The sequence below is a fragment of the Perissodus microlepis genome, chromosome 11, assembly GCF_051167445.1.
Source record: "Perissodus microlepis isolate ML-2025 ecotype Zambia chromosome 11, ASM5116744v1, whole genome shotgun sequence".
Taxonomy (NCBI): Eukaryota; Metazoa; Chordata; class Actinopteri; order Cichliformes; family Cichlidae; genus Perissodus; species Perissodus microlepis.
In genome coordinates this window covers 24,947,675-24,970,728 of record NC_140471.1, presented here as the reverse complement: position 1 = coordinate 24,970,728, position 23,054 = coordinate 24,947,675, and the positions used below count along the sequence as shown (strand labels likewise).

At 41.3% G+C, this 23,054-nt stretch overlaps 2 protein-coding genes across 2 annotated transcripts in view; both read left to right on the top strand.

Annotated features, from left to right (window-relative positions):
* Window positions 1-229: 229 nt before the first annotated feature.
* The window catches only part of LOC146377972 (cell adhesion molecule CEACAM5-like), a 47,347-nt gene continuing 24,522 nt past the window's right edge, over window positions 230-23,054 (top strand). The window contains 3 exon segments of the mRNA XM_084942635.1: window positions 230-320; window positions 5,948-6,274; window positions 19,535-19,813. Of these exon segments, the coding sequence (XP_084798761.1) occupies window positions 230-320; window positions 5,948-6,274; window positions 19,535-19,813 (697 nt within the window).
* On the top strand, window positions 21,670-22,581 carry LOC146377973 (uncharacterized). The gene is made up of 3 exons (XM_084944278.1): window positions 21,670-21,791; window positions 21,958-21,988; window positions 22,084-22,581. The coding sequence occupies exons 1-3, from the start codon at window positions 21,670-21,672 to the stop codon at window positions 22,579-22,581; spliced, it is 651 nt and encodes a 216-aa protein (XP_084800404.1).

The following is a 23,054-nucleotide window of genomic DNA, read 5'->3' as shown; positions in this document are numbered from 1 at the left end:
GGTATACTTAAACTCTGAGCCACAATCCTTATAAAAACTTCAATTCAGTTCAGTTCAATTCAATTCAATTCAGTTCAATTCAATTCAGTTCAATTCAATTCAATTCAATTCAATTCAATTCAATTCTATTCTATTTATACAGTGCCATATTTAGAACAACAGTGGCCCCAAGGCACTTTATATTGTAAGGTAGACCCTACAGTAAACCCCAACACTCATATGACTCCCTATGATCGAGCACCTTGGCGACAGTGGGAAGGAAGAAACCTCCAGCAGAACCAAGCTTAGAGAGGGGCAGCAATCTGCTGTGACTGGTTGGGGTAAGAAAAGGAAGACAGGATAAAGACATGCTGTGGAAGAGAGCCAGAGATTAATAACCAGTAATGATTTAGTGCAGAGAGGTCTATTAAGACATAGTTAGTGAGAAAGGTGACTGAAGAAGAAATACTCAGTGCATCATGGGAATCCCCCATCAGCCTACACCTATTGCAGCATAACTAAGGAAAGTTTTAAGCCTATAATCTTAAAAGTAAAGATAGTGTCTCCCAATTCCCTTCTATGGAAGCTGGTTCCATAGAAGAGGGGCCTGAAAACTGAAGGCTCTCCCTCCCATTCTACTTTAAATACTCTAGGAACAACAAGCAAGCCTGAAGTCTCTGAAAAAGGTGGTACTATATATCTAAAAAGTACCATATCATTTATAAAAAATATAAATGATATGGTACTATAAAATCATTAGAATAAGATGAAGCCTGATTATTCAAGACCTTGTATGTGAGGAGCAGGATTTAGAATCCTGGATTTAACAGGGAGCATATGAAGTAAAGCCAGTATAGGAGAAATATGCTCTCTCTTTCTAGTCCCTGTCAGTACTCTTGCTGCAACATTTTGGATTAATTGTAGGCTTTTCTGGGAGTTTTTAGCACATCCTGATAATAAAAAATTACAGTAGTCCAGCCTAGAACTAATAAATCCATGAACCAGTTTTTCAGCATCACTCTGAGACAGGGTATTTCTAATTTTAGAGATAAAGATTCAGATTTTATCTGAATTTTGAAGCAGAAAGTTAGGGGCTATCCAGGTCTTTATGCCTTTAAGACATTCCTGCAGTTTAACTAATTGGTGTGTGTTATCTGGCTTCATTGATAGATAAAGTTGGGTGTCATCTGCAGTGAAAATGTATGCTATGCCTTCTGATGGTACTAAGGGAAGCATGTGTAATGTAAACAGAATTGGTCCAAGCAATGAACTCTGTTGAACTTTATAATTAACCTTAATGTACGAAGAGGACTCTCCATTTACATGAACGAATTGGAGTATATTAGATAGATATGACTCAAACCACTGCAATCAAGCAGTCAACAGTATCGAACGCTGCACTAAGGTCTAGCAGGACAAGCACAGAGTCCACTGTTAGAGGCCATAAGAAGATAATTTGTAAACTTCACTAAAGCCGTTTCTGTGCTGTGATGAGCTCTGAAACCTGACTGAAACTCTTCAAATAAGCCATTCCTCTGCAGATGATCTGTTAGCTGTTTGACAACTAGTCTTTCAAAAACCTTTGAGCTAAAAAGAAGGCCTATAATTAGCTAAGACAGCTGGGTCAAGAAATGGCTTTTTAAGTAAAGGTTTAACTGCCAGCTTGAAGGTCTGTGATACATAGCCTGTGTAATCTACAGGTCTGCACCCAAAAAACTGCATAGGGTTTCTTGACTGACTCTTATAGATTTTTATTCACTGAAACCAGGAAAATGTTTTTAAAATTCCCTCACGTCAGATTTTCTTGCAAAACTCATGTTTTTAGTTTAATTAAATATACAATGTCCCTTTAAAATTGAAATCTGGGATCCTATACTTAAGTCAAAATAAAAGTCAACATATCCAATAATGATTTCTTACATTAATTTAAAATGAAGGAATAGTTTTTTGTTTCTTTGTTCAATTACAAAAAATTATGCATATTTAATTGTAATAAAATATTGTTGTTGTTTTTTTTCATTACTGTTCATTACTCCTCATGTTTTACGAAAAACTCGATGTGATGGAGAGAAACATAAAATCTACCAAAAATATCCCATGCGGCTGATTTTTTTTTTTATTGCAGACCTGTATCATTAGAGATAGGCTGATCTTATTTAAGACTGAAGCATTAATTAATAGTAGGACTTCTTTAAGCTGTCTTGTAGGAATGGGGTTGAAAAGACACGTTGATGGTTTGGAGGAAGCAATTACTGAAGATTACTCAGAAAGATCAATTGGAGAAAAAGACTCAAAATACATACTTGTCATGTGTGGTAGAGGGGACTCAGGCGCAGACTGGGATTCTCAGTTCAAAAATAGGTTTTATTCACACAGTCACCAGGTGCAGTATATAGTATATACAGTGGGGGAAATCCAGGGATCCAAGGGTCCATAAGGGGAAGTCTGGGAAAGGAAAGCCTCTCTCACACTTGTACTACTTCCTCACTCCAACTCACACACATCCCAAGCAGCAGGTAGGTCACAGGTCCTGAAAAGTGTCTTGCACAGTCATCCAACGGTGAGAGGATCTGCGTCCCGGCCTTAAATGGCAAACACACAAGAGCAGCGTAATGGGAAACAGGTCCACGGGCCAAAAGCTGAAGCCCACAGTGCCTCCGCCCAGGCAGAGTGACAAGGGAGAGAGAGCAAAACATTAAACACATGTAGCTTTGCTGTGTGAGATGGTTATTAGTAATTTTTCTTCTAATGGTTAAAATTTCATTTTGAAGACGTTCATGAAGTCATTACTAGTTAACGTTAAAGGAATGGTTGGCTCAACAGTGCTTTGACTTTTTGTCAGTCTGGCTACAGTGCTGAAGAGAAACCAAGGGTTGTTCTTATTTTCTTCAATAAATGATTAATAGTAAGATGTTTTAGTTTTACAGAGGGCTTTCTTATAAAGCAGCAAACTATTTCTCCAGGTTAAATGATGATCTTCTAAATTTTTGATATGCCATTTCCGCCCCAGCTTACGAGTTATCTACTTTTAGGTGTGTGTTTGAGAATTATACCAGGGAGTCAAATACGTCTTATTTGAGACTCTATTTTTCACAGGAGCTACAGTATCCAGAGCCATACGTAGTGAAAGCTCAAATTATTAACAAGATAATCGACATCTGTTGCAGTAGTATTCATGTAACTGCTCTGCTCTGTGTTGGTACAGGGCATTGAAGATGATAACAGCGGTTGAATTATATTTTTAAACTTGGTTACAGCACCATCAGACACCACTGCTGTGTAATCAATAATTGTAAATGTAAATGTTATTAGGAAATGATCAGACAAGAGAGGGTTTTCAGGAAACACTTTTAAATGCAAACTTGATCACATCATCAAGTTTGCAGATGACAGAACAGTGGTGGGCCTCATCAACATCGATGAGTCTGAATACAGAGAGGAGGTACAACACCTGCCGGACTGGTGTCAGAATAACAACCTGTCTCTAAATGTTCAGAAGACTAAAGAGATGATTGTTAACTTCCGGAAGAGCTCAACAGCCCACACCCCACTGCACATCAACGCAGGGCTGGGCGATATGGCCTAAAATTTATATCGGGATATAATTTGAAGCACATGCGGTAACGATATATATTGCAATATATTAAAAATGACTCACATGCCAGATACATTCCAGAATAATAAACACACTTCAAAAAAGTACAGAATGCCATTTTAACCCTTTAAAGCCGGTCAGAGTGGGCACGCTTGCGTAACTTTTCTAAAATCCCGGTAGCACTGCAACCACGTAAGCTAGCGCAATAATTTTTTTTGCATATGAAACCGGAGGAGTTGTACTTACATCTTATGCCATCAGCTTGTCATAGGTCACAGTTTCCTTCCACATATAGCTTTGCAAAAACTACATAAAAAGCGCTTGCAGCAACAAAAACATAATATTCCAGAAACACGCTTAGCCAATCCGATCAGCTGTTTGTAACACTTCCTACATCCATCAGCGCGAACTATCGCATGTCCGTCATGACCTGCCCGAAACCGGAAGTGACATCATTTTGTGGAAATGTAGTTTTTTACCATCAGGGCCTTATGTATGGAAGCCCGTTTCCGCCACTAAATAAAAACAAAAAAGCTAGTATCCATAACTCGAAATTTCGAGAAAAGTAACTCGAAATTTTGAGTTACTTTTCTCAAAATTTCGAGTTAGCTCTGCCAATCAAAAATATACGTGAATGAGGTCGCTTTCTTGTTACCCGGAAGCATATGGCGCAGAGGAACGCGCACTCAAAAACGGATCCCAACAAATTGGCGCTTTCGCGAGTACGTTTGCTGATAGTAACACCATGTGATTCAGCTAATAACACAGGGATTTCATCATTTGTGAAGCCAGGCTGAAAACACTCAGCAATCTGTGCATTCACGACTGGATGTAATACCGGTAGCTTAGCTGTAGCATTTGTAGCTGAGGGCTTCAGCTTCCGGGTAACAAGGAAATGATGTCATTCACGTAGATTACTGATTGGCAGCGCTAACTCGAATATAATATAACTCGAAATAACTCGGAATTTTGAGAAAATAACTCGGAATTTCGAGAAAATAACTCGAAATTTTGAGTTATGGATCCTTTTTTTTTTTTTTAGTGGCGGAAACGGGCTTCCATACTTATGAGCCTATACTTGTGTTTTTAAAAGTTATGGTTGACTTTATGACTTTCTGTGTCGTTTCTGGGATGCTTAGGACTCATATTGCTGGAAATAGTTTATTTTGATGCATAAGCTGTTTTTTTTGCAAATTTGCATTATAATATTTATTTTCGTTTTTCCTGCAGTATATAAAAATTGGTGTATTTCAAAAATAAAACTATGAAGACACTTCAAATAAATTTTCTTTGGTGGGAAACTATTTTGTGCAACTTTTTTGTATTTACAGTTTTGAGGGATAAGCCTCTTAAATTTCTCTAACTAGAAATATATGTTAAAAAAACAAAAACGATTTCCAAATTTTTTGTAGTTTATTGCACTTTTTTGCAATTTATGTAATTACTATGCACTTAATGCATACATATTATTAAAATTTGGGCTATAATGGTTGTATTGATGTATATCAACTTGAAATGCTCCCAGAAATGGCACTACAACATGTAGAAATATAATATAAGCTCTGGCGGATTTGGTTCTATGGTAGGTCTTAAAGGGTTAAAGAACATTTATTGTGCAAAACTTTTTTTAAAAATGTTTAAATGACAAAACTTTTCAACTTTTTCCAAACAATGTAACACAAAATTCTTAAATAACAGATAAAAATGAAAATAAATGTGCAAACATTTTTGAATAAAAAAAATGGAAGTAAAATATCAGTAAACACAAAATTCTAAATTGTTCAAAGTAAAGTGCAAAATGTTAATAAATAAACATTACATTTCTCCCTGCTGTCCTGATTACTTATTTATGTTGCACAAAAAATCTGAACTGAAAACCCTTCAAGTTTAACAGGTTTCTTTTCTAGCAAACTCTTAAGTAGAGTTTCATTTACCATACTGAGTCAGTAGGTTCGCGATCAGTTTGATAGTTGAACGTTCATAACTGCACACTTCACAGATATTTAATTAATGGCTTTGTTACTACAGCTTCTTATTATCTTTGTGGAATTTGCAGGTAAGTCTCAATATTATGATGTTCAGTAGAACTTATGGTCTATATATAACAAAATGTTATATTTTCCTTTGGATGTTCGTGAAGGACTTGGAGCAGCAGCAATTCACTGAAAGAAACAGCTGGTTAACTGTTTTAATAACCATGCGTTATTGAAACTCGATCAGAAATATGTGGGGTATTATCTGAAAAAGCTCATACCTCTAATGAAAATAATGTGAACTCCACAGCTTTGCCGTATTTCATTGCATATATTCCACGATTGTTTTATTTGTTTGACTGACATATGTTTTATGTACTTTTCTATTTGTCTCCTGCAGTTTTCACTGAAGGAGCTGATGTGTTGCCTGGTGGTCCTCTGAATGCAGCTGTAGGAGAAATGGTGGTATTCACCACAACACTGACTCCAACAGAAACACCCTTTCTAACTGTGGACTGGAAGTTAAATATCTCTACGAATATAATATTCTCAACTAACTCAGTAAACAATACTGGACCAGAGTATGAAGGCAGGATCACCGTCTTCCCATCTACTGGGTCTTTGGAGCTCAGGAGTCTCACTCTCAATGACATTGGAGAATACAGTGTTAGCATTTCGCAAGCTGATGCCACAAACCATGTTGGACGTGCTACTCTGATGATACACGGTGAGCAGATCTTGAAATCCAACATTGTAATTGTTTTTCCAATGTTTAAACAAGTTTACATTATATTAAATATGTAAAAGTACCTGTAATTATTAGTATATTTTTGTTATTCTGCATTCTTGCAATAATTTGTGATATTCTTAAGATTGTGATTTTAAAAACTTTAAAAAGTGGTTGTAAGAAACTGAATGGCTTATTTAAAGGTAGTCTTCTGTCCCTTGTGTGCATGGTTCTGGTACACAAAGTGACAGATAGCTAAACATATGCCATAGGCACTGAAAGCGTTGAATGATGAGTCAGACGTGAAAGTAAAGTTGAGGGCTGTTTACTTGTTTGTCTTCATCAGTGTACATCTTACTGTGCTTTCCCAGAACTTGTGAAACTACAAAAATACAAAAAAGAATTATGCTCAATGAAAATAAAGAATTATGCATTTGCTTCACATGGCGAACAAATTTAGGCATTTATATATAAATCTCTCCAAATATGCATAAAATCAATAAAATATACACCACTCACTACTCATAAACATGAAACACAATTCAAACTTACAAACAAAGCTTCTCCATGGCATAACACAGGTGGATGCTGAAGGATTAAACAGGGAGACTTCTGGTACGCGTCATTGTGCAAATCCCAATACAAAAATGGCTTCCTGCATTACCCCACTCATGTGACTCTAAACATCCAATAGGAAGGAATACAAGCCAAGTCACAGAAAAATTAACTTGACCGCAGTCTCCAAGCTAGCCACTAGGAGATGCTAAAATTCTCAATGTGCACATAACATTACACTCCCTGCCTGGTATTGAACACAATACCACTATCAATTTCTTAGCATTCCAATCAACTAAAGAAAACAACACATTGACTGTCCATGGTAGATGATCAGGTAGACAAAAGTACCACTACTTCAGTTACTGGTCTAAAGAAGGTCTTAACAGTACCTCCTTTCGTGACCTTCAGTTTTGAGTTTTCCTGACCTTTCCATTGCTGTCTGGGTAAGCCTTGGTGACAAGAGCCATTGGCCACTGATTTCTTTTTACCTGAGGGTTTTTGAGCAACACCAAGTCCCCTTCCTTGACATTGGGCTGACTATTTTGCCACTTGCTTCGACTTTGAAGAGTAGAGAGATATTCTTGCCTCCATCTCTCCCAAAATGTATTCGCCAAGTGCTGGACACGTTTCCACTGCTGACGATACATATCTGTAGCTTCAAATGATCCTGGAGGAGGAAGAGGGGTGCTGACCTTCTGTGTCAAGATCATTGCTGGAGTCAGAAGAAACGATGAATCTGGATCACCTGAGATGGGAGCAAGAGGCCTTGCATTTATTATCGCTCCAACTTCAGCCATAAGGGTCGAAAGCACTTCATGAGTGAGATTCGAGGGACTGATCTGAGAAAGCATAGAGTCAAGATCATTCTTTCCCACACTCCTCCCATATGGGAAGAATGAGGTGGGTTGAACAGTCATGTGCATCCTTCCTCACTGAGGTACCTTGAGATGTTGGTTTCATCTCGTAGGAGAATTTGAAGTTCTCTGCAAGCTCCCTTAAAGTTTGTGCCACAGTCAGAGCGGCTAATCTTCACAGGACCATGCATAGCAAAGAACCGCCGTAGAGCATTAATGAAGCTCGATGTGTCCATTGACTCTATGAGCTCGATATGCACGGCACGAACACTTAAACACATGAAGAGTACTGCCCACCTTTTAGAGTTTGCTGCACCACCTCGGGTGCGACGGGTGGAGACACTCCAGGGGCCGAATACATCCAGACCCACATTTGTAAATGGGGGTTCAGTGCTGAGACGATCGGGTGGAAGATTTGCCATCTTCAGCTCTGCGGGTCTACCACGAAGTTTGTTGCATGTAACACACTTGTGCAGGTTTCTGGACATACATTTCTTTGCCCCTACAATCCAGATGCCAGCCGTGCGGATAGCTCCCTCAGTAAAAACTCTGCCTTGGTGGTGAACCTGCTCATGGTAGTAGTTTACAACAGTAGCTACGTGGCTGCAGCCAGGAATGATGAGAGGATATTTTTCCTGTGTCTCGATTGAAGCATGCTGGAGCCGCCCACCAACTCTTAAAAGTTTGCTATCATCGAGAATTGGGCTGAGCTTCCTCAGAGGACTGTTTTGGGGAATTACTTCGCCTTTTCCCAAACAAGACACTTCCACTTGGTATGTCTCCCTTTGTACACATCCAATAATGGTATGCTTTGCTTGTGACAGTGTATCCATTTTGTGTGGCTTCAAACAGTGATGCCAGCCTTTGCAATCTTGCCCATTGCTATCTTTCTCAGACTTGAAGGATTGGACGATGTGGATTAGGGAGGCCACAGCTCTGACAAGGGGTTGCCACATGGAGAATCTTTCAAATCGATGCAACCCCATACTCCTATGGGGGTTTGCAACAGTAGTGATGTGGCTTCTGACCTCTGTATCAGAGTCTGGATCAATGAGGTCATAGGATGTTTCTTTACCTGAGTCTATGTCCCCAGAACGTCTCAGAAAATGTGGACCTGTAAGCCAGTTGGTGCTTCAGAGATGAGCTGGAGGCACTGACCTGGTGGCAACATCTGCAGGGTTTTCATCAGTGTGGACATATTGCCAATGTTCCAGGCATGAGAACTTCCTTATCCGTTCCACTCTGTTGCTAACGTACACATAAAATCTCCTGCTCTCATTATAAATGTACCCCAGCACCACCTTGCTGTCAGTATAGAACTTCAGGCTGTCAAGACTAATGTCCAGCTCTTTCACAAGCAGCTCAGCAATTTCCACTGCCAGAACAGCAGCACCTAATCCCAGCCTGGGAATAGTGTGGAATGGCACGGGGGCTAACTTGGCTTTCCCCATTATGAAACCAACATGGCATTTACCTTCCACATCTTTCACTTTAAGATATGCCACAGCTGCAATGGCCTTGGTGTAAGCATCCGAGAAGATGTGGATCTCTGTACGTTGTGCAGTGAACAGAGATGTAGCAATGTAGGCTCGGGGAATTGCAAACTGTTCCAAATCCTGCAGTGAATCCCTCCAGGTAATCCACTCTGTTGCTTTTTCAGATGGGAGGGGAGCATCCCAGTCACTGCTGTCATGAGTGAGCTGCTGCAACAATGCTTTCCTTGAATAGTAACGGGAGCTACGAGACCAAGTGGATCAAACAAACTATTAATGGTTGCAAGGACTCCTCTTCGGGTGAATGGCTTCTCGCTCCTGGCAACACGGAATGTAAAGGTGTCATTCACAAGGTCCCAGCTTAATCCAACACTTCGTTGCAAAGGAGGTGAATCTTTGTCCAGGTCGGGATTTTTCAAGTCTTTTGCATGATCTGTTGACGGGAAAGCCTGCATGACAGTTAGGCAATTGGATGCTATTTTATGAAGTCTCAAGTTGAAGATGGCAAGAATGCCTTGGGCTGCCTTGAGAAGACTGATAGCTGCTGTTGCAGATGGCAGTGACTTGAGTGCATCACCAATGTAGAAGTTCCTGTGTATGAACTCCTTTGCCTCTTCCCCAAACTCGCTCTCTCCATGTAAAGCTGCTCTCCGGAGCCCATAAGTAGCAACAGCTGGAGAGGGGCTGTTGCCAAACACATGGACTCTCATTCGATATTCCACAACTTCCTTCGTGATGTCATTGTCTCTGAACCACAGAAATCTGAGGAAGTTCCTGTGGTCTTCCCTGACAACAAAGCTGTGAAACATTTGTTCAATATCTGCTGTGATGGCTACCTGTTCATGCCTAAACCGCATTAGTACTCCCAGCAGACTGTTATTTAAGTCTGGCCCTGTCAACAGCACATCGTTCAGGGAGATGCCACGATAAGAAGCGCTTGAATCAAAGACAACTCGGATCTGGCCAGGCTTGCGTGGAGGGTAGATGCCAAAACTGGGAAGGTACCAGCATTCGTCTCCATCGTTGAGTGCTGGAGGTGGTTCAGCATGATCTCGATCGAAGATATTCTGCATGAAAGCCAGGAAATGTCTCCTCATCTCAGGCTTTCTTTCTAGAGTTTTGCAGAGACTGGTAAAACAAGTCAGAGCTTGTTCTCTGTTGTTAGGCAGCCGTGGTCTTGGCATGCGAAAGGGAAGGGGAGCTACCCAACTGTTAGCATAATCTATGAACATCTCATTATCCATCAACTGGATGAACCGTTTGTCCTCAATAGGTGGGGCAACTTCATTGTCATTCTCTGTTCTTTCAAAGATTTTGTTGCCAAGTGAATGATCATCAGAGTTCTGAAACAGACTGTCCAGAAGATGAAAGTGTGACAGGGTTTGAGATTTGAGAGGTCTTATGCCTGTTCTTGTTGTAAGCTTCTCTTTCACAACTAGGTGGTTAGGACATAGACTGAAATGAGAGTGACGCCCATTCTCCAGAACGTTAGTCCAGTAGACATTAACTGCTTTTGGCTTGTGAGCTGCACCCAAACAGACGTCTCCCACTACGACCCAGCCAAGGTCCAGCCTTTGGGCATAGGGTGCATTATTGGGCCCGTTGCGTTGGTCTCTCACTTTATGGACTTGTAATACATCCCGACCCAGCAGAAGGAGAATTTGTGCATTTGGATCAAGTTCAGGGATGAGATGAGTGATACACTTTAGGTGTGGGTGGTGTTTGACTACATCAGGAGTAGCTATCTCCGACCTGTCATCTGGGATATGGCTACACTCAATAAGTGTGGGAAGAGGAATGCTGAGACGTCCATCCAATGGCTGAGCCACAAATCCAACTCCCATGGAGCTGGTCCTGGATGAAGCGCTGTGACGTGCTTGTCACTGTTACACTCTTTACAGTGAATGATTGTTTTGCAGTCAAAGTCTTATTCTTCACTGTCAGTGAAGAATGAGAATGGTGGGAACTGGCCTTGGTTTTGCAGCTTGTACGCACTGCCTTGTGTCATCCATTTTTCTTGAAGGCCATACGGCAGTTTCTCCACTATTGGGTTAATGCCGCGAGAGGTATCCAGGTAGGCAAGCCCAGGCAAACAGCCTTCTAACTTTGCTGACTCCAACTCCCTTAACAAGTCACCAAGCTCTCTCAGGTTGAGAGGGTCCCTGTTGCTGATCTTAGGAAATCTCTCAAGTTTGTCCAGCAGAGCTTTCTCAATTATTTCAGGATACCCATAGTTCTCTTCAAGTCGCATCCACGCCATCCTGAGCCCTGCAGCGGGGTCATTGACATGAACAGCTCTGATTCTCCTGACTTGCTCAGATGATTGAGGGCCTAACCATCTAGTGAGAAGGTTGAGCTCTTCATTGCAGGTGAGTTTCAGTCCTTCGATGATGTTCATGAAGGTAGACTTCCAGCCGCAATAATTCTCTGGACGATCATCAAACTTTGTCATCCTGGATGTCCCAAGTTCCCGGCGAGCTATGTAGACAGCAAAGTCATTAATGCTGGTACGGTTCAGAGCAGAGGGCTGCGCTGCTTGCATTCTAAGAGGATGTGTGTGTGGTTGAGGTTCCTGCAGGGGGGTGACACTACATGGATAAATCCCAGGGTAATTCTGGGCAGGTGGATGCTTCATACCATTTTCTTCAGAGGTAGTATGGCACTTGACATGAGCTGGAGTGGAGCTCAGTCTATCAGTGGCTGTACGAATGGGATTCAGTTTGTTGTCTTGGAGTAGTGGAGCATGAGAGAAATCGCGTGGCCGACTGGAGGTGATGTGGGACTCAAGGCCGGGCAACGACAGCTGACTAGAGTGCATTCTGGAGTGACACTCAACATAATCATTTGTTCTTTTTTCTGTGGAGTCAAGGGGAATTCCTATGATGTCCACTGCCCAGAGATCTTGTTTAGAGCCGAGTTCTGCTGCAGCTGATTCCAAAACCTCTCCCTCAGCTAAAGCCGCTGCAACTTCTTTCTCTTCCTTCAGTGTGGCCAGAGCAGCCTCCATGCGTGCCTCCTCTACTCTCAACTGGGCTTTTTCCACCATGAGTTCAGTTTCTTTTTTGACAAAGGTGGAGCGAGCACGCACTGCTTCAGCTCTTGCGCGTGCTTTAGCAGCTGCTAGGCTTGCTGAAGACTTGCAGGAGCTGTTAGAAGAACTAGCAACAGATCTGGTCACATATGACTTCACAGATGATCCTGGAGATCTAGTCTTCTGTTGATCTTCTGTATCTGGCTTATTGTCCATGATGACTATTTGGCATGTAAGGTACAACTAAACGAGGCGGGAAGATTAATGAGCGGTAGCGGTCTCTGCTATCCAGACTTGCTGTATTATCCCTGGTGTGATGCTGTTTTTTCACTATTCTGTCCCCTGCGTGCGTGGTTCTGGTACACGAAGTGACAGATAGCTAAACATATGCCGTAGGCACTGAAAGCGTTGAATGATGAGTCAGACGTGAAAGTAAAGTTGAGGGCTGTTTACTTGTTTGTCTTCATCAATGTACATCTTACAGTGCTTTCCCAGAACTTGTGAAACTACAAAAATACAAAAAAGAAATATGCTCAATGAAAATAAAGAATTATGCATTTGCTTCACATGGCGAACAAATTTAGGCATTTATATATAAATCTCTCCAAATATGCATAAAATCAATAAAATATACACCACTCACTACTCATAAAGATGAAACACAATTCAAACTTACAAACAAAGCTTCTCCATGGCATAACACAGGTGGATGCTGAAGGATTAAACAGGGAGACTTCTGGTACGCCTCATTGTGCAAATCCCAAAAATGGCTTCCTGCATTAGCCCACTCATGTGACTCTAAACATCCAATAGGAAGCAGCTTCCTGTATTTTTTTTTTTCCTTTGGCTGTCCCGTTTGGTTCTTTTGCCATCAGAATTATTGTCTAAAGGCGAAGAAAGATGCCCACCGGATTTACTTTACCAAATTGACCATCCTAGCCTTGCCGTAATAGTCTATTTGATTCACCTTTTATTGTTTATTTTATTTTATTTTTTTTATTTTCACTTGCTAGATACGGGACAGACTTGAATGAGGAAAAGAAAAGGGAGAAAGAAAGAGGGGGAAAAACAGCGGAGAAGAGGGACGGGGATGAAGGGCAAAAAAACAAAAACCAACTAAATAAGCAGACAAAAAAAAATAAATACATATATCAATCACCTGGATCACCTGTTGAGAAAGAAAAAAGAAAACAAGCAGAAGAAAACGAGAGCAATACAATAAACAACATCACAATGATATATGGGAATATAACAGTAAATACTAAATATTAAACATTATTGTGCAGCACGTAAGATCGACAGCGCACAGTGTGCTTTGAGGAAGGAGCCAAAAAGGGTGTAGTTTGTGTGTGTGAGCACCCGTGTGTACACCTGTGAGCATGGACGCGCTTGTTTTTAAAAGGTTCCTTCATGTAATGATCTGCTAGAGGGTGTGGGGAGCCACAGCCCCGTCCACCAGGGCATGAAGCAGGTATGGAGGAGATCAAAACTCCAGACATCCAGAGGCCGCCAGAACACAAGAGACCAAGGAAGACCAACAGAGGGGCAGCTGCGCCACTATCCCAGAAAGAGCTGAGGAGAGTCCCAGATGAGGGGTCACTCAGCAGCCGCGGAGAAGCCAGGGGGGGTTGCAGTGACGTGCCCATGAGCTCCGCCGGCAGCCAGCTGCGCCAGAGTGACCGAGCCCCAGGCCGAGAGGCCGAGGGCACCCCACCCCCAAAGTGGCCCGAGCGAGCCCCAGGCTCCAGGCCCCAATAAGCAGCCACCAAGGAGTGAGCCGGTGTGTACCTGGGCGCCCATCCCCGGACACAAAGAACCACCAATGCACCGATGTCTGAGGGCGTCTGCCACTGGCAGGGGAAGTGGTGGGGGGAGATAGGCCTCCATACCTTAAAATTGAGGCACAAGAAGCCAGAAGGGGACAGAGGGGGGGATGCCTCCCCTGCACCCTGGTGACACACCTTTACCCCAAGGCCCTGCATGTGTGGGTGATTGTGGTGGAGCGGGAAGAGGGAGGCAGCTGGAGATGGGGAGGGAAGGAAGGGAGGGGCAAGTGACCTCTCCCTGGGGCCAGCTCCCCGGCTGACCCCAGTAGGCACCCCCATACTCCGCAACCCGCCAGGGAAAGGGGGCCCAGGCCCATCCGGACCGGGGCCCAGAACAGCAGCGCCGCCCGGCCCCACAGAGCCCGGGACAGTCCACCTGACCCCACCACAGAGAAAACTGCACCCACCCCGTCATCCACTCATCTACTCATCTACTCATCTTCCAGACTACACAAGACAATAGACGCCCAGGCTGAGATCTTCCTCCACCTCTCCTGTATCTCCCCCTCCTGCAGAGTGAGTTCCTGAAGAGAGGAGAGCTCTCTCTCTCATCCCCCCCCACCAGTTGAAGAGCCCCCCAGGTGGCTCGATGCACTGGCGGCACCCTGCGCCAGGGCCGGGCCCCCATACACCCACCCGCCCACAACCCCAGCAACATACTAACCAGGACCCAAGCCCCCGAGGCCCAGCCAGGGCCCCAGCCCAGAGACGGAGCACCCCCAGAACCTCATGCCTGTCCCGGACCCACCCAGGGGCAGCCAGGCTACCAGGTCAGTAACCCACGTCCGTCAGCACAGACCCTCCCCTAGCCCCGCTGCACGCAGCCACGAGGAAACCGTCACCTAAGAGCCAACAGAGCCCCTAATAGGCCATGACCGCTACCCCGGGTTGAGCCCCCCAAGGAAGATGTTCCCGAGGAACCCCCCGACGCCCTAAGCCTGTCCCTACCCCCACACCAATCACAACAGCGAAGGTGGGACCAAACTATGACCCCCCCACCCCCACTAGGTGATGGAGCTAATCAAAGGAGCCCAGAGCAATTGATCTGATGTGGTGGCAGAGGCTGTATCGAGACTAATGTAATCTAATAGATAATTTCTATATTGGTTAGAATTAAGATTATTTTTATTTTTCCAGTTCATGAGACTGTTTTCTTGGCTATGCATAGGGCAGTGAAAACCATATGGGCTATATTCTTATCTGTAGTGACATTATCTAAGCTGCCCAACAAACATACTAAGGGGGAAGTTGGAATGTTACATTTCAGACACTTTGATAAGTCTTCACATATCTCGCGCCAAAACTTCTGAACTGGTGGACAGAACCAAAGAGCGTGGATATAATTGTCCGGTGTATTGGTTTGACAGTGTGAGCAGTTGTTGGTAGACGTAAAGCCCATCTTGAACATCCGATGACCTGTATAGTGCACTCTATGTAGTATTTTGTATTGAATTAATTGAAGACTGGGATTTCTAATTAGATGAAAGGTTTTTAAGGAAATCTGAGACCAGAAGTTTTGGTCTAAGTTAACTGATAAATCCGCTTCCCATTTTGCAATAGGAAGTGATATTGATTCATCTGTTTTAGAAAGCATTCTGTATATTTTGGATAGTAATTTGGGGGTTTTAAGACTAAGAAATTGAACCACACTTGGTGGTGTTTGTAGTTCAACTTGACCCGGTTTAAATTTCTTTTTTACTATGGATTTAATTTGTTGATATTCTAAAAATCTTTTCTTGTTGATCCCATATTGTGTAACTAGTCTGTCAAATGAAATAAATTCTGTTCCTTCTAGTATATGTTCTAAATATTTGATTCCTTTACCACTCCAATCTGAAAAGTTTATCATATTATTGTTTTGTAATATGTCAGGGTTGTTCCAGATAGGTGTACGTTTGCATGGGATTAATGAAGACTCCGTCGATTTTAGAAACTCCCACCATGCTGTCGGAGAAGAGCTGATGCTGATGCTTTTGAAGCATTCATGTCGTTGGAAGTGCTTGTTCTACATCTAGCCAAGGTTCATCTAAGGGGGTATGTTTTAGCCATCCTGAGATAAACTGAAGCCTGTTGGCTAAGAAGTAGTGCTGAAAGTTAGGTAGTTCTAATCCTCCTTTATCCTTGGTCTTTTGTAGTGTTTTTAAGCTTATACGTGGGGGTTTATTTTTCCAAAGGAATTTGGACATACATGAATCTAGAGATCTGAACCAATCTTGTGGCGGTTTAGCTGGGATCATTGAGAATAAATAATTTATTTTTGGTAAGACCATCATTTTTATAGCGGCAACCCTTCCCATGAGTGATATGGGTAGACATTTCCACCTAGCCAGATCGCCTTCTACCTTCTTTAAAAGTGGCATATGGTTTAATTTAGTTAGATCTGCAAGCTTGGGAGAAACATTAATACCTAAATATTTTATATTTCCCGATTGCAGTGGTGTAGAAGAGGAATTATGGAATGAGCAATTAATCGGAAGGACTGTAGATTTTGACCAGTTAATTGAGTAGTCTGATATTCTTGCAAAAGAGTTTATCAATTCAATCACCCCAGAGATATTGGTTTGTGAATTTTGGAGAAAGAGTAACACATCATCCGCATAAAGGCTGATTTTATGCTCCACGTTCTTGCATTTTATGCCCTTAATTACTAAATTCTGTCTAATTGCTGCTGCTAGTGGTTCAATAAAAATTGCAAACAGTGAAGGGGAGAGTGGGCATCCCTGCCTGGTGCCCCTCAGGAGACAGAAGCTGGAGGATGTCTGGTCATTTGTTCTGACACAAGCTGTTGGGGAATTATATAATATTTTTAACCAGTTAATGAAAGAGGATCCAAAACCAAATTTGTGTAAAGTTGCAAATAGAAATTTCCAGTTAACTCTGTCAAATGCTTTTTCTGCATCTAAAGAAAATATTGTAGTTTCTAGGTTTTTACTGTATGAGTAGTCTATCAAATTAAGTAATCTACGTGTATTTGTTGATGAGTGCCTACCTTTTATGAAACCAGTTTGGTCAGGATGAATTAAGAGGGGGGTTATTTTCTCCAGTCTCTTTGAGAGAGCTTTGCAGATTATTTTAAGGTCTACATTTATAAGGGATATTGGACGATAGCTTGAGGGATATACAGGGTCTTTGCCTGGTTTTAGCAGGAGATTAATGTTTGCAGAATTCATATTTGATGGAAGTCTGCCCTTTTCTTTGATTTCCAACAACGTTCTGTAGAAAACTGGTGCTAGAATCGACCAGAATTCTTTGTAGAATTCTGCAGGAAAGCCGTCTGGACCTGGAGCCTTATTATTGGGCATACTTATCAGGGCTTCCTGGAGTTCACCTGGTGTCAGTGGTGAATCCAGTGCCATTGCTTGAGTGTCTAATAATTTTGGAAGAGTTATGTTGTCCAAAAACTGATCAATTTCCTTTTTAGATGGGTTTATTTGTGGTGAATACAACGTTTTATAGAAATCCCTGAAAATGTTGTTTATTTGTTTCGGTTCATATATTGTGTTCCCAGATGAATCTTGAACAGCACATATAGTTGTTTTTTTCCTTATTTATTTTTAGCTGGTTTGCTAGAAATTGACCGGATTTATTACCATGTTCATAATTTTGTAAGCGTAGTCTTTGTACTAAGAATTTTGTTTTTTTATCAATTATCTCATTTAATTCTAGTTTTGTTTTGCGTATTTTGTTCAATGTTTCCTGATCTTGGTGGGATGCGTAGGCTTCTTCTAGTGATTTGATGTTTTTTTCTAATTCCTGAATATTTTTGTTTTCTTTTTTCTTTTTATGTGATGAGAAAGAAATTATTTTACCTCTCATCACAGCTTTCCCTGCTTCCCATAGAACAGAAGCTGATGTTTCGGGAGTGTCATTATAGTCTAAATATGAAGTCCACTCTTTTTTAAAATATTTAATAAAGTCTTCATCTTTAAGTAGTGATGTATTAAATCTCCAGTTTTTACTTGGCGTAGTATTATTCTTGTGCATTAGTGTTAAAGATACAGGAGCATGATCGCTGACAGCTATAGGGTGAATCTCAGTGTCTGAAATGTCGCTCAGCAGTGAGCTGCTGACCAAAAAATAATCCAGACGAGAGTAGGAGTGATGGACATGTGAGAAAAAAGTATATTCCTTACTGTTGGGGTGAAGGGAGCGCCATGCATCGCAAAGACCAAAGTCGCTCATATACTGTTTGATTATATTTGTGGATTGCCAATTACGCTGAGTTCCCGCTGTATTGAGCCTATCCATTTCTTCATTTAGTCCAAGGTTGAGGTCGCCTCCAAGAACAAGTGTGCTATCTAAGTGTTCAGAGAGTGCACTGAAAAAAACGTGAAAGAATGAGGGATCATCAATATTTGGACCATATACACTTGCAATACATAGCTTTTTATCAAGTATAGATAGTTTAATGATTAAGAATCTGCCCTCTGGATCTATAACTGTATCGAGTACTGTGAAATTAATATTTTTATGTATTAAAATTGCTACTCCCCTTTGTCTAGAATTATAACAAGCTGAGAACACATTAGGAAACTCAGGTGTTTTAAGTTCATTCGAACCTCTAAGAGGTCTGTGGGTCTCTTGTAAAAGGACAACGTCTGCCTGTAGTTTTTTGAGTTGGTTAAATATTTTTAACCTCTTTTCTCTGGAGCCAGCTCCATTTACATTCCATGTAACGAACCTTAGGGCACCCATAGATGTCTGTGTATAACTAGGGATGTATGCTGTGTGCGTCGCTTAGACAGGTGGAGAGAATACATCACTTGTTCATAAATAAAGAGAAGGAGAGAGAGAAAAAATGTGTGGCGAGATGCTCCCTGAGTCTGACTATGTGTGTGCATATTTACTAATATGAGTAGGCTTGGCTTAAGTGTGTGTATCTGTGCGTGATCGTGCGGTGCGTATGTGTGGAAATAAAGGATGTTGTTTGTGGATGAGTGTGGAAGCAGGTGATCGAAGCAGTGAAAGAAATAAAGAAAGAAACCAAGGACAAGGGTGAGCAGCATAAAAACAAGAGGGGGGAAAAGAGCTTCCTGTATTACCCCACTCATGTGACTCTAAACATCCAATAGGAAGGAATACAAGCCAAGTCACAGAAAAATTAACTTGACCGCAGTCTCCAAGCTAGCTACTAGGAGATGCTAAAATTCTCAATGTGCACATAACATTACAGGTAGTATTGACCAGCATATTGTAAAGAATGGGCTGGGTACTCAGTTTCTCTAATTTACTTTGTTCAGAATATTCACTTAAAGGGAGTAGATATTTAAATTATGAGAATGAAAGTATTTCAAGGTTTTGATTGGTACAGTACTTCTTTAAAGGTTGTAATGATAAATGTATTTTTGTATTTTTGCTTATTCCTTCTTTATAGGTTAGTTTTATAATATACAATCCTTGTCATGATATGGTTTAGCTAGAATTGGATTTGAATAATTTTAATGCTTATTTTCTATTGTTGATGCCAACAATAAAACTATTTTGTTTTTCTTTCACAGAGAAAGTCTCCAATGTGTTGGTAACTTCCAGCAGCACAGACTTGGTTGAGTTCAGTGCTTCTGTCTCTCTGTCCTGCTCTGCCTCTGGATCCTCTCTCTCTTTCCTCTGGTTGAACAGCAGCTCTGAAGTTACAGCAAGTGACAGAGTTCAGCTCACTGATGGAGGCTCCAGTCTGACTATAATCAATGTGACCCACTTTGACCAGGGACCATTCAGGTGTAATGTGTCCAATCCTGCCAGTACTGGTACCAGTGATCCAATAAACCTTTCCATTAGCTGTGAGTAACTAAACTGAATGCTCAGTAATTTATCTGAAAACATCTGCACACAAACATCATAGAGCTTAAATATCATTTAAGATTTCAAAATATTAGATGTGTCTGATACAGTGTTGGGTGTAATTAAATTACTTTTCCACTGAAAAAGTAGAGTAACTGATTACTGTTCATTTTTAGGTATTTTAATTACAGTTACTTACAATGTACTTGCGTTACATTGTAAAATAATTAAACTCGCTGAAAATCATTATTTAATTTCAATAATTTATCTTCTAAATGTAGAAGTAAACTCTGCCGCTTTAACATCGCTGTAGTGCAGCTGTACGTCTTTTTGCGCACAGACAAACCCTTCTGAGTGATTCTTGTTCATCATCCATGGATAACACCGCGGCAACTCTTGCTAAGCAGGCAAAACTTGATTTTACTTCAGCAGCACAGAAAGTGTCTGAAGGTGAGCTTAAAAAAATGATTGTAGGCTACATTGTGGAAGAGATGCTACCGCTGCGTACTGTAGAGTCTCCGTCTTTTAGGTGCATGTTAAACAAAATACCTGTGTGTGGCAAAAAAGCAGCACTGCTCGATCGAAAAACGTTTTCTACTTACTTAGATAAGTGTTATGCTGACATGGAAATGGAGCTTAAAGAGACATTCGAGAGTTTGGAATATATTTCCACGACTGCTGACATTTGGACCAGCCATAACAAAAGTTTTCTCGGAATGACGGCACATTGGATTGATCCTTCTACTTTTGTACGAGGACATGTAGCGCCAGTGTTGGGGAGTAACGGAATACATGTACCGCCGTTACGTATTTAAAATACAAAATATGAGTAACTGTATTCCGTTACAGGTACCGTTTAAAAAGGTGGTATTTAGAATACAGTTACTTTGTTGAAATAAATGGATTACACGGCGGTACTTTCCTGTTTCATATTGTCGCGGGTCAGGACTGTTTGGGTTTTGTTTGACAGCTATGTTCTGTTGTTCCAGGCGGCAGCGTTACAGTTGCCATGGTTACAGGGTGACGCTCTCGCTCTGCGTGTTTCCTCGGTGAGAGAGCGCCTTTTTGTTGTTGTTGTGCTAAGCTAATAGGCAGAATGCAGAATGTCGCTTCATGGGCAGTGTAGTCCGTGCTGCAGGGAGAATGGACCGCCATACACGTTATGTGTCTGTGAGCGCGAGGAGGGAGAAAAAGGAGAGTCGAAAAGTACGAGTTGTCATCGAGCAAAAACGGGAGCTGGAAGCATGTAAATATAATAATAACCACTGCAGCCAAGAAGAGTGCCCGAAGAGCCCAGCTGTAAGTAAGCTATTAAAACTCGACTGTACACTGTGTTGGTGTTTTCCTCCGAAACAATAAGTTCCATTGGAGCAGCCTTTCAACGCCTCTCTCTGTCTCTCGCAAGCAAAGTTGACCCACACAACAAAGTAAAGCTAGTTGTCGGCCCCACACGGAACCGTATTAGTCAGAGGTCCCTTTACTACGGTTCGGAGCCGCGGACCTTCAGTAATAGTAATAAATCACACAGCAATAGTACATTCACGTAGTTGTAAAATGCATGATAATATGTTAAGTAATCCAAAGTATTCAGAATACGTTACTCTCATTGAGTAACGTAACGGAATACGTTACAGAATACATTTTAGGGCATGTATTCTGTATTCTGTAATGGAATACATTTTAAAAGTAACCTTCCCAACACTGTGTAGCGCTAGCATGTAAAAGAGTTCGAGGGAGACACACATATGATGTCACTGGCAATGAAATCGAGCAGGTGCATTCGGCTTATGGACTGAACTCTAAAGTGACAGCCACCGTGACAGTCAACGGGTCCAATTTATTTAAAGCTTTTAGAATGTTCCAAAAATCAGACTCTGATGAGGAATCCGAAGAAGATGAAGAGGTGACATTTACTGATGTTGAGCAGACCCTCTCCACAGAATCTGAAGGACAGTTTTCTCTCCCTCCACACTTAAGGTGTGCATCACACACACTGAACTTAATTTTTCATGATGTTGAGAAATGGCTTCAAGCAAATGAGGCAAAATTCATCTACAGAAGTGCAACTTCAAAGTGTTCTGCAATGTGGACAAAAGCAAACCGTTCTTCTGTTGCTTCAGAGTTAGTAGATAATTTTTTCAAGAAAAAACTCCCTCCCTGATATCATTGTTAAGGTAATCTAATATGTATGTGGCCTTACCCTAAAATAAATTTTTGTTTTATTTATCATGCTCTTATGTGAAGTGTCTGATGTATTTTTGTCTCATAGGCAATCAAGGTGCGCTTTTCCTCAATGATGGACAATAAAGAAGCTCTCCTGGCTGCAGTCACTTTGCCTAAATTTAAGTTACGCTGGATCAGAGAAGAAGAGAAAAAAGACATGGTTAGGGCAATGCTTACTACAGAGTGCCGTGGGTTGTCTCTTGAAGACCAACAACCTGCTCAAGATCACAAGAACCCTGCTGACTCCACTGATAACTTTTTTTCATTTGAGAAGGACGACTGTACCTACTCTGCTGAAACAGAGGTGATGGAATATTTGAAATCTGCTGGGTCTGAGCTTGGTGTTCTTAGCCAGTTCCCCAGGATTAAGGCCATTTCACTGAGGTACAACACAGCCACACCATCAAGCGCACCAGTCGAAAGGCCTTTTAGCCTCGGCAATCTTGTGCTTACACCCAGAAGGAACAGACTGTCAAGTGAACGCTTTGAGAGACTTACATTATTAAGATACAACAACTTTTTCAAAAACAAGACAGCTAAGTAGTACAAAAAGGTTTTTGGAAAACATATGAGTGCATACAGTATGCAGGAAATATGGTGCTCATTGGTTTGAGGAAGTTTCAGAGGAATTCTGTTTGTTAACCAAAGGTCAGAGTAAACTTCACTTTGTTGAAACATGACATGATTACATACATTATGTATGTAATGTATGTTTTTAATTATAATGTTTACAGTGTGATACATGTCATGTATGCATTTCTTAGGTTAAGCTTTTTTGTTAATCAGATATGTTGCAGAAAAATATTTTTGTTATTCAGGAATTGTGTTTCTTAGTTAAAGAACGTTGAATTTCTTACTAAAAAATGTAATTATTAAAAAAAAAATTTTTATAGAATGTAATAAAGATGATTCAGAAAGCTAAAAGGCTAAACTATTTCATGTTGACTCGTATGTTTTTTTTAAAATTATTTATTATTTAAAGAGTTTCATTTCTATTGTTTGTCCACTCAAGGTTTA

What these genes read in the sequence shown, in the direction of transcription:
- LOC146377973 (XM_084944278.1), top strand. Translation starts at nt 21,670, where the DNA reads ATGTTCCAAAAATCAGACTCTGATGAGGAATCCGAAGAAGATGAAGAG. An exon ending in TCTCTCCCTCCACACTTAAG is followed by an intron (nt 21,792 to 21,957) that starts GTGTGCATCACA and finishes AATTTTTTCAAG; the next exon opens with AAAAAACTCCCTCCCTGATA. An exon ending in TCCCTGATATCATTGTTAAG is followed by an intron (nt 21,989 to 22,083) that starts GTAATCTAATAT and finishes TTTGTCTCATAG; the next exon opens with GCAATCAAGGTGCGCTTTTC.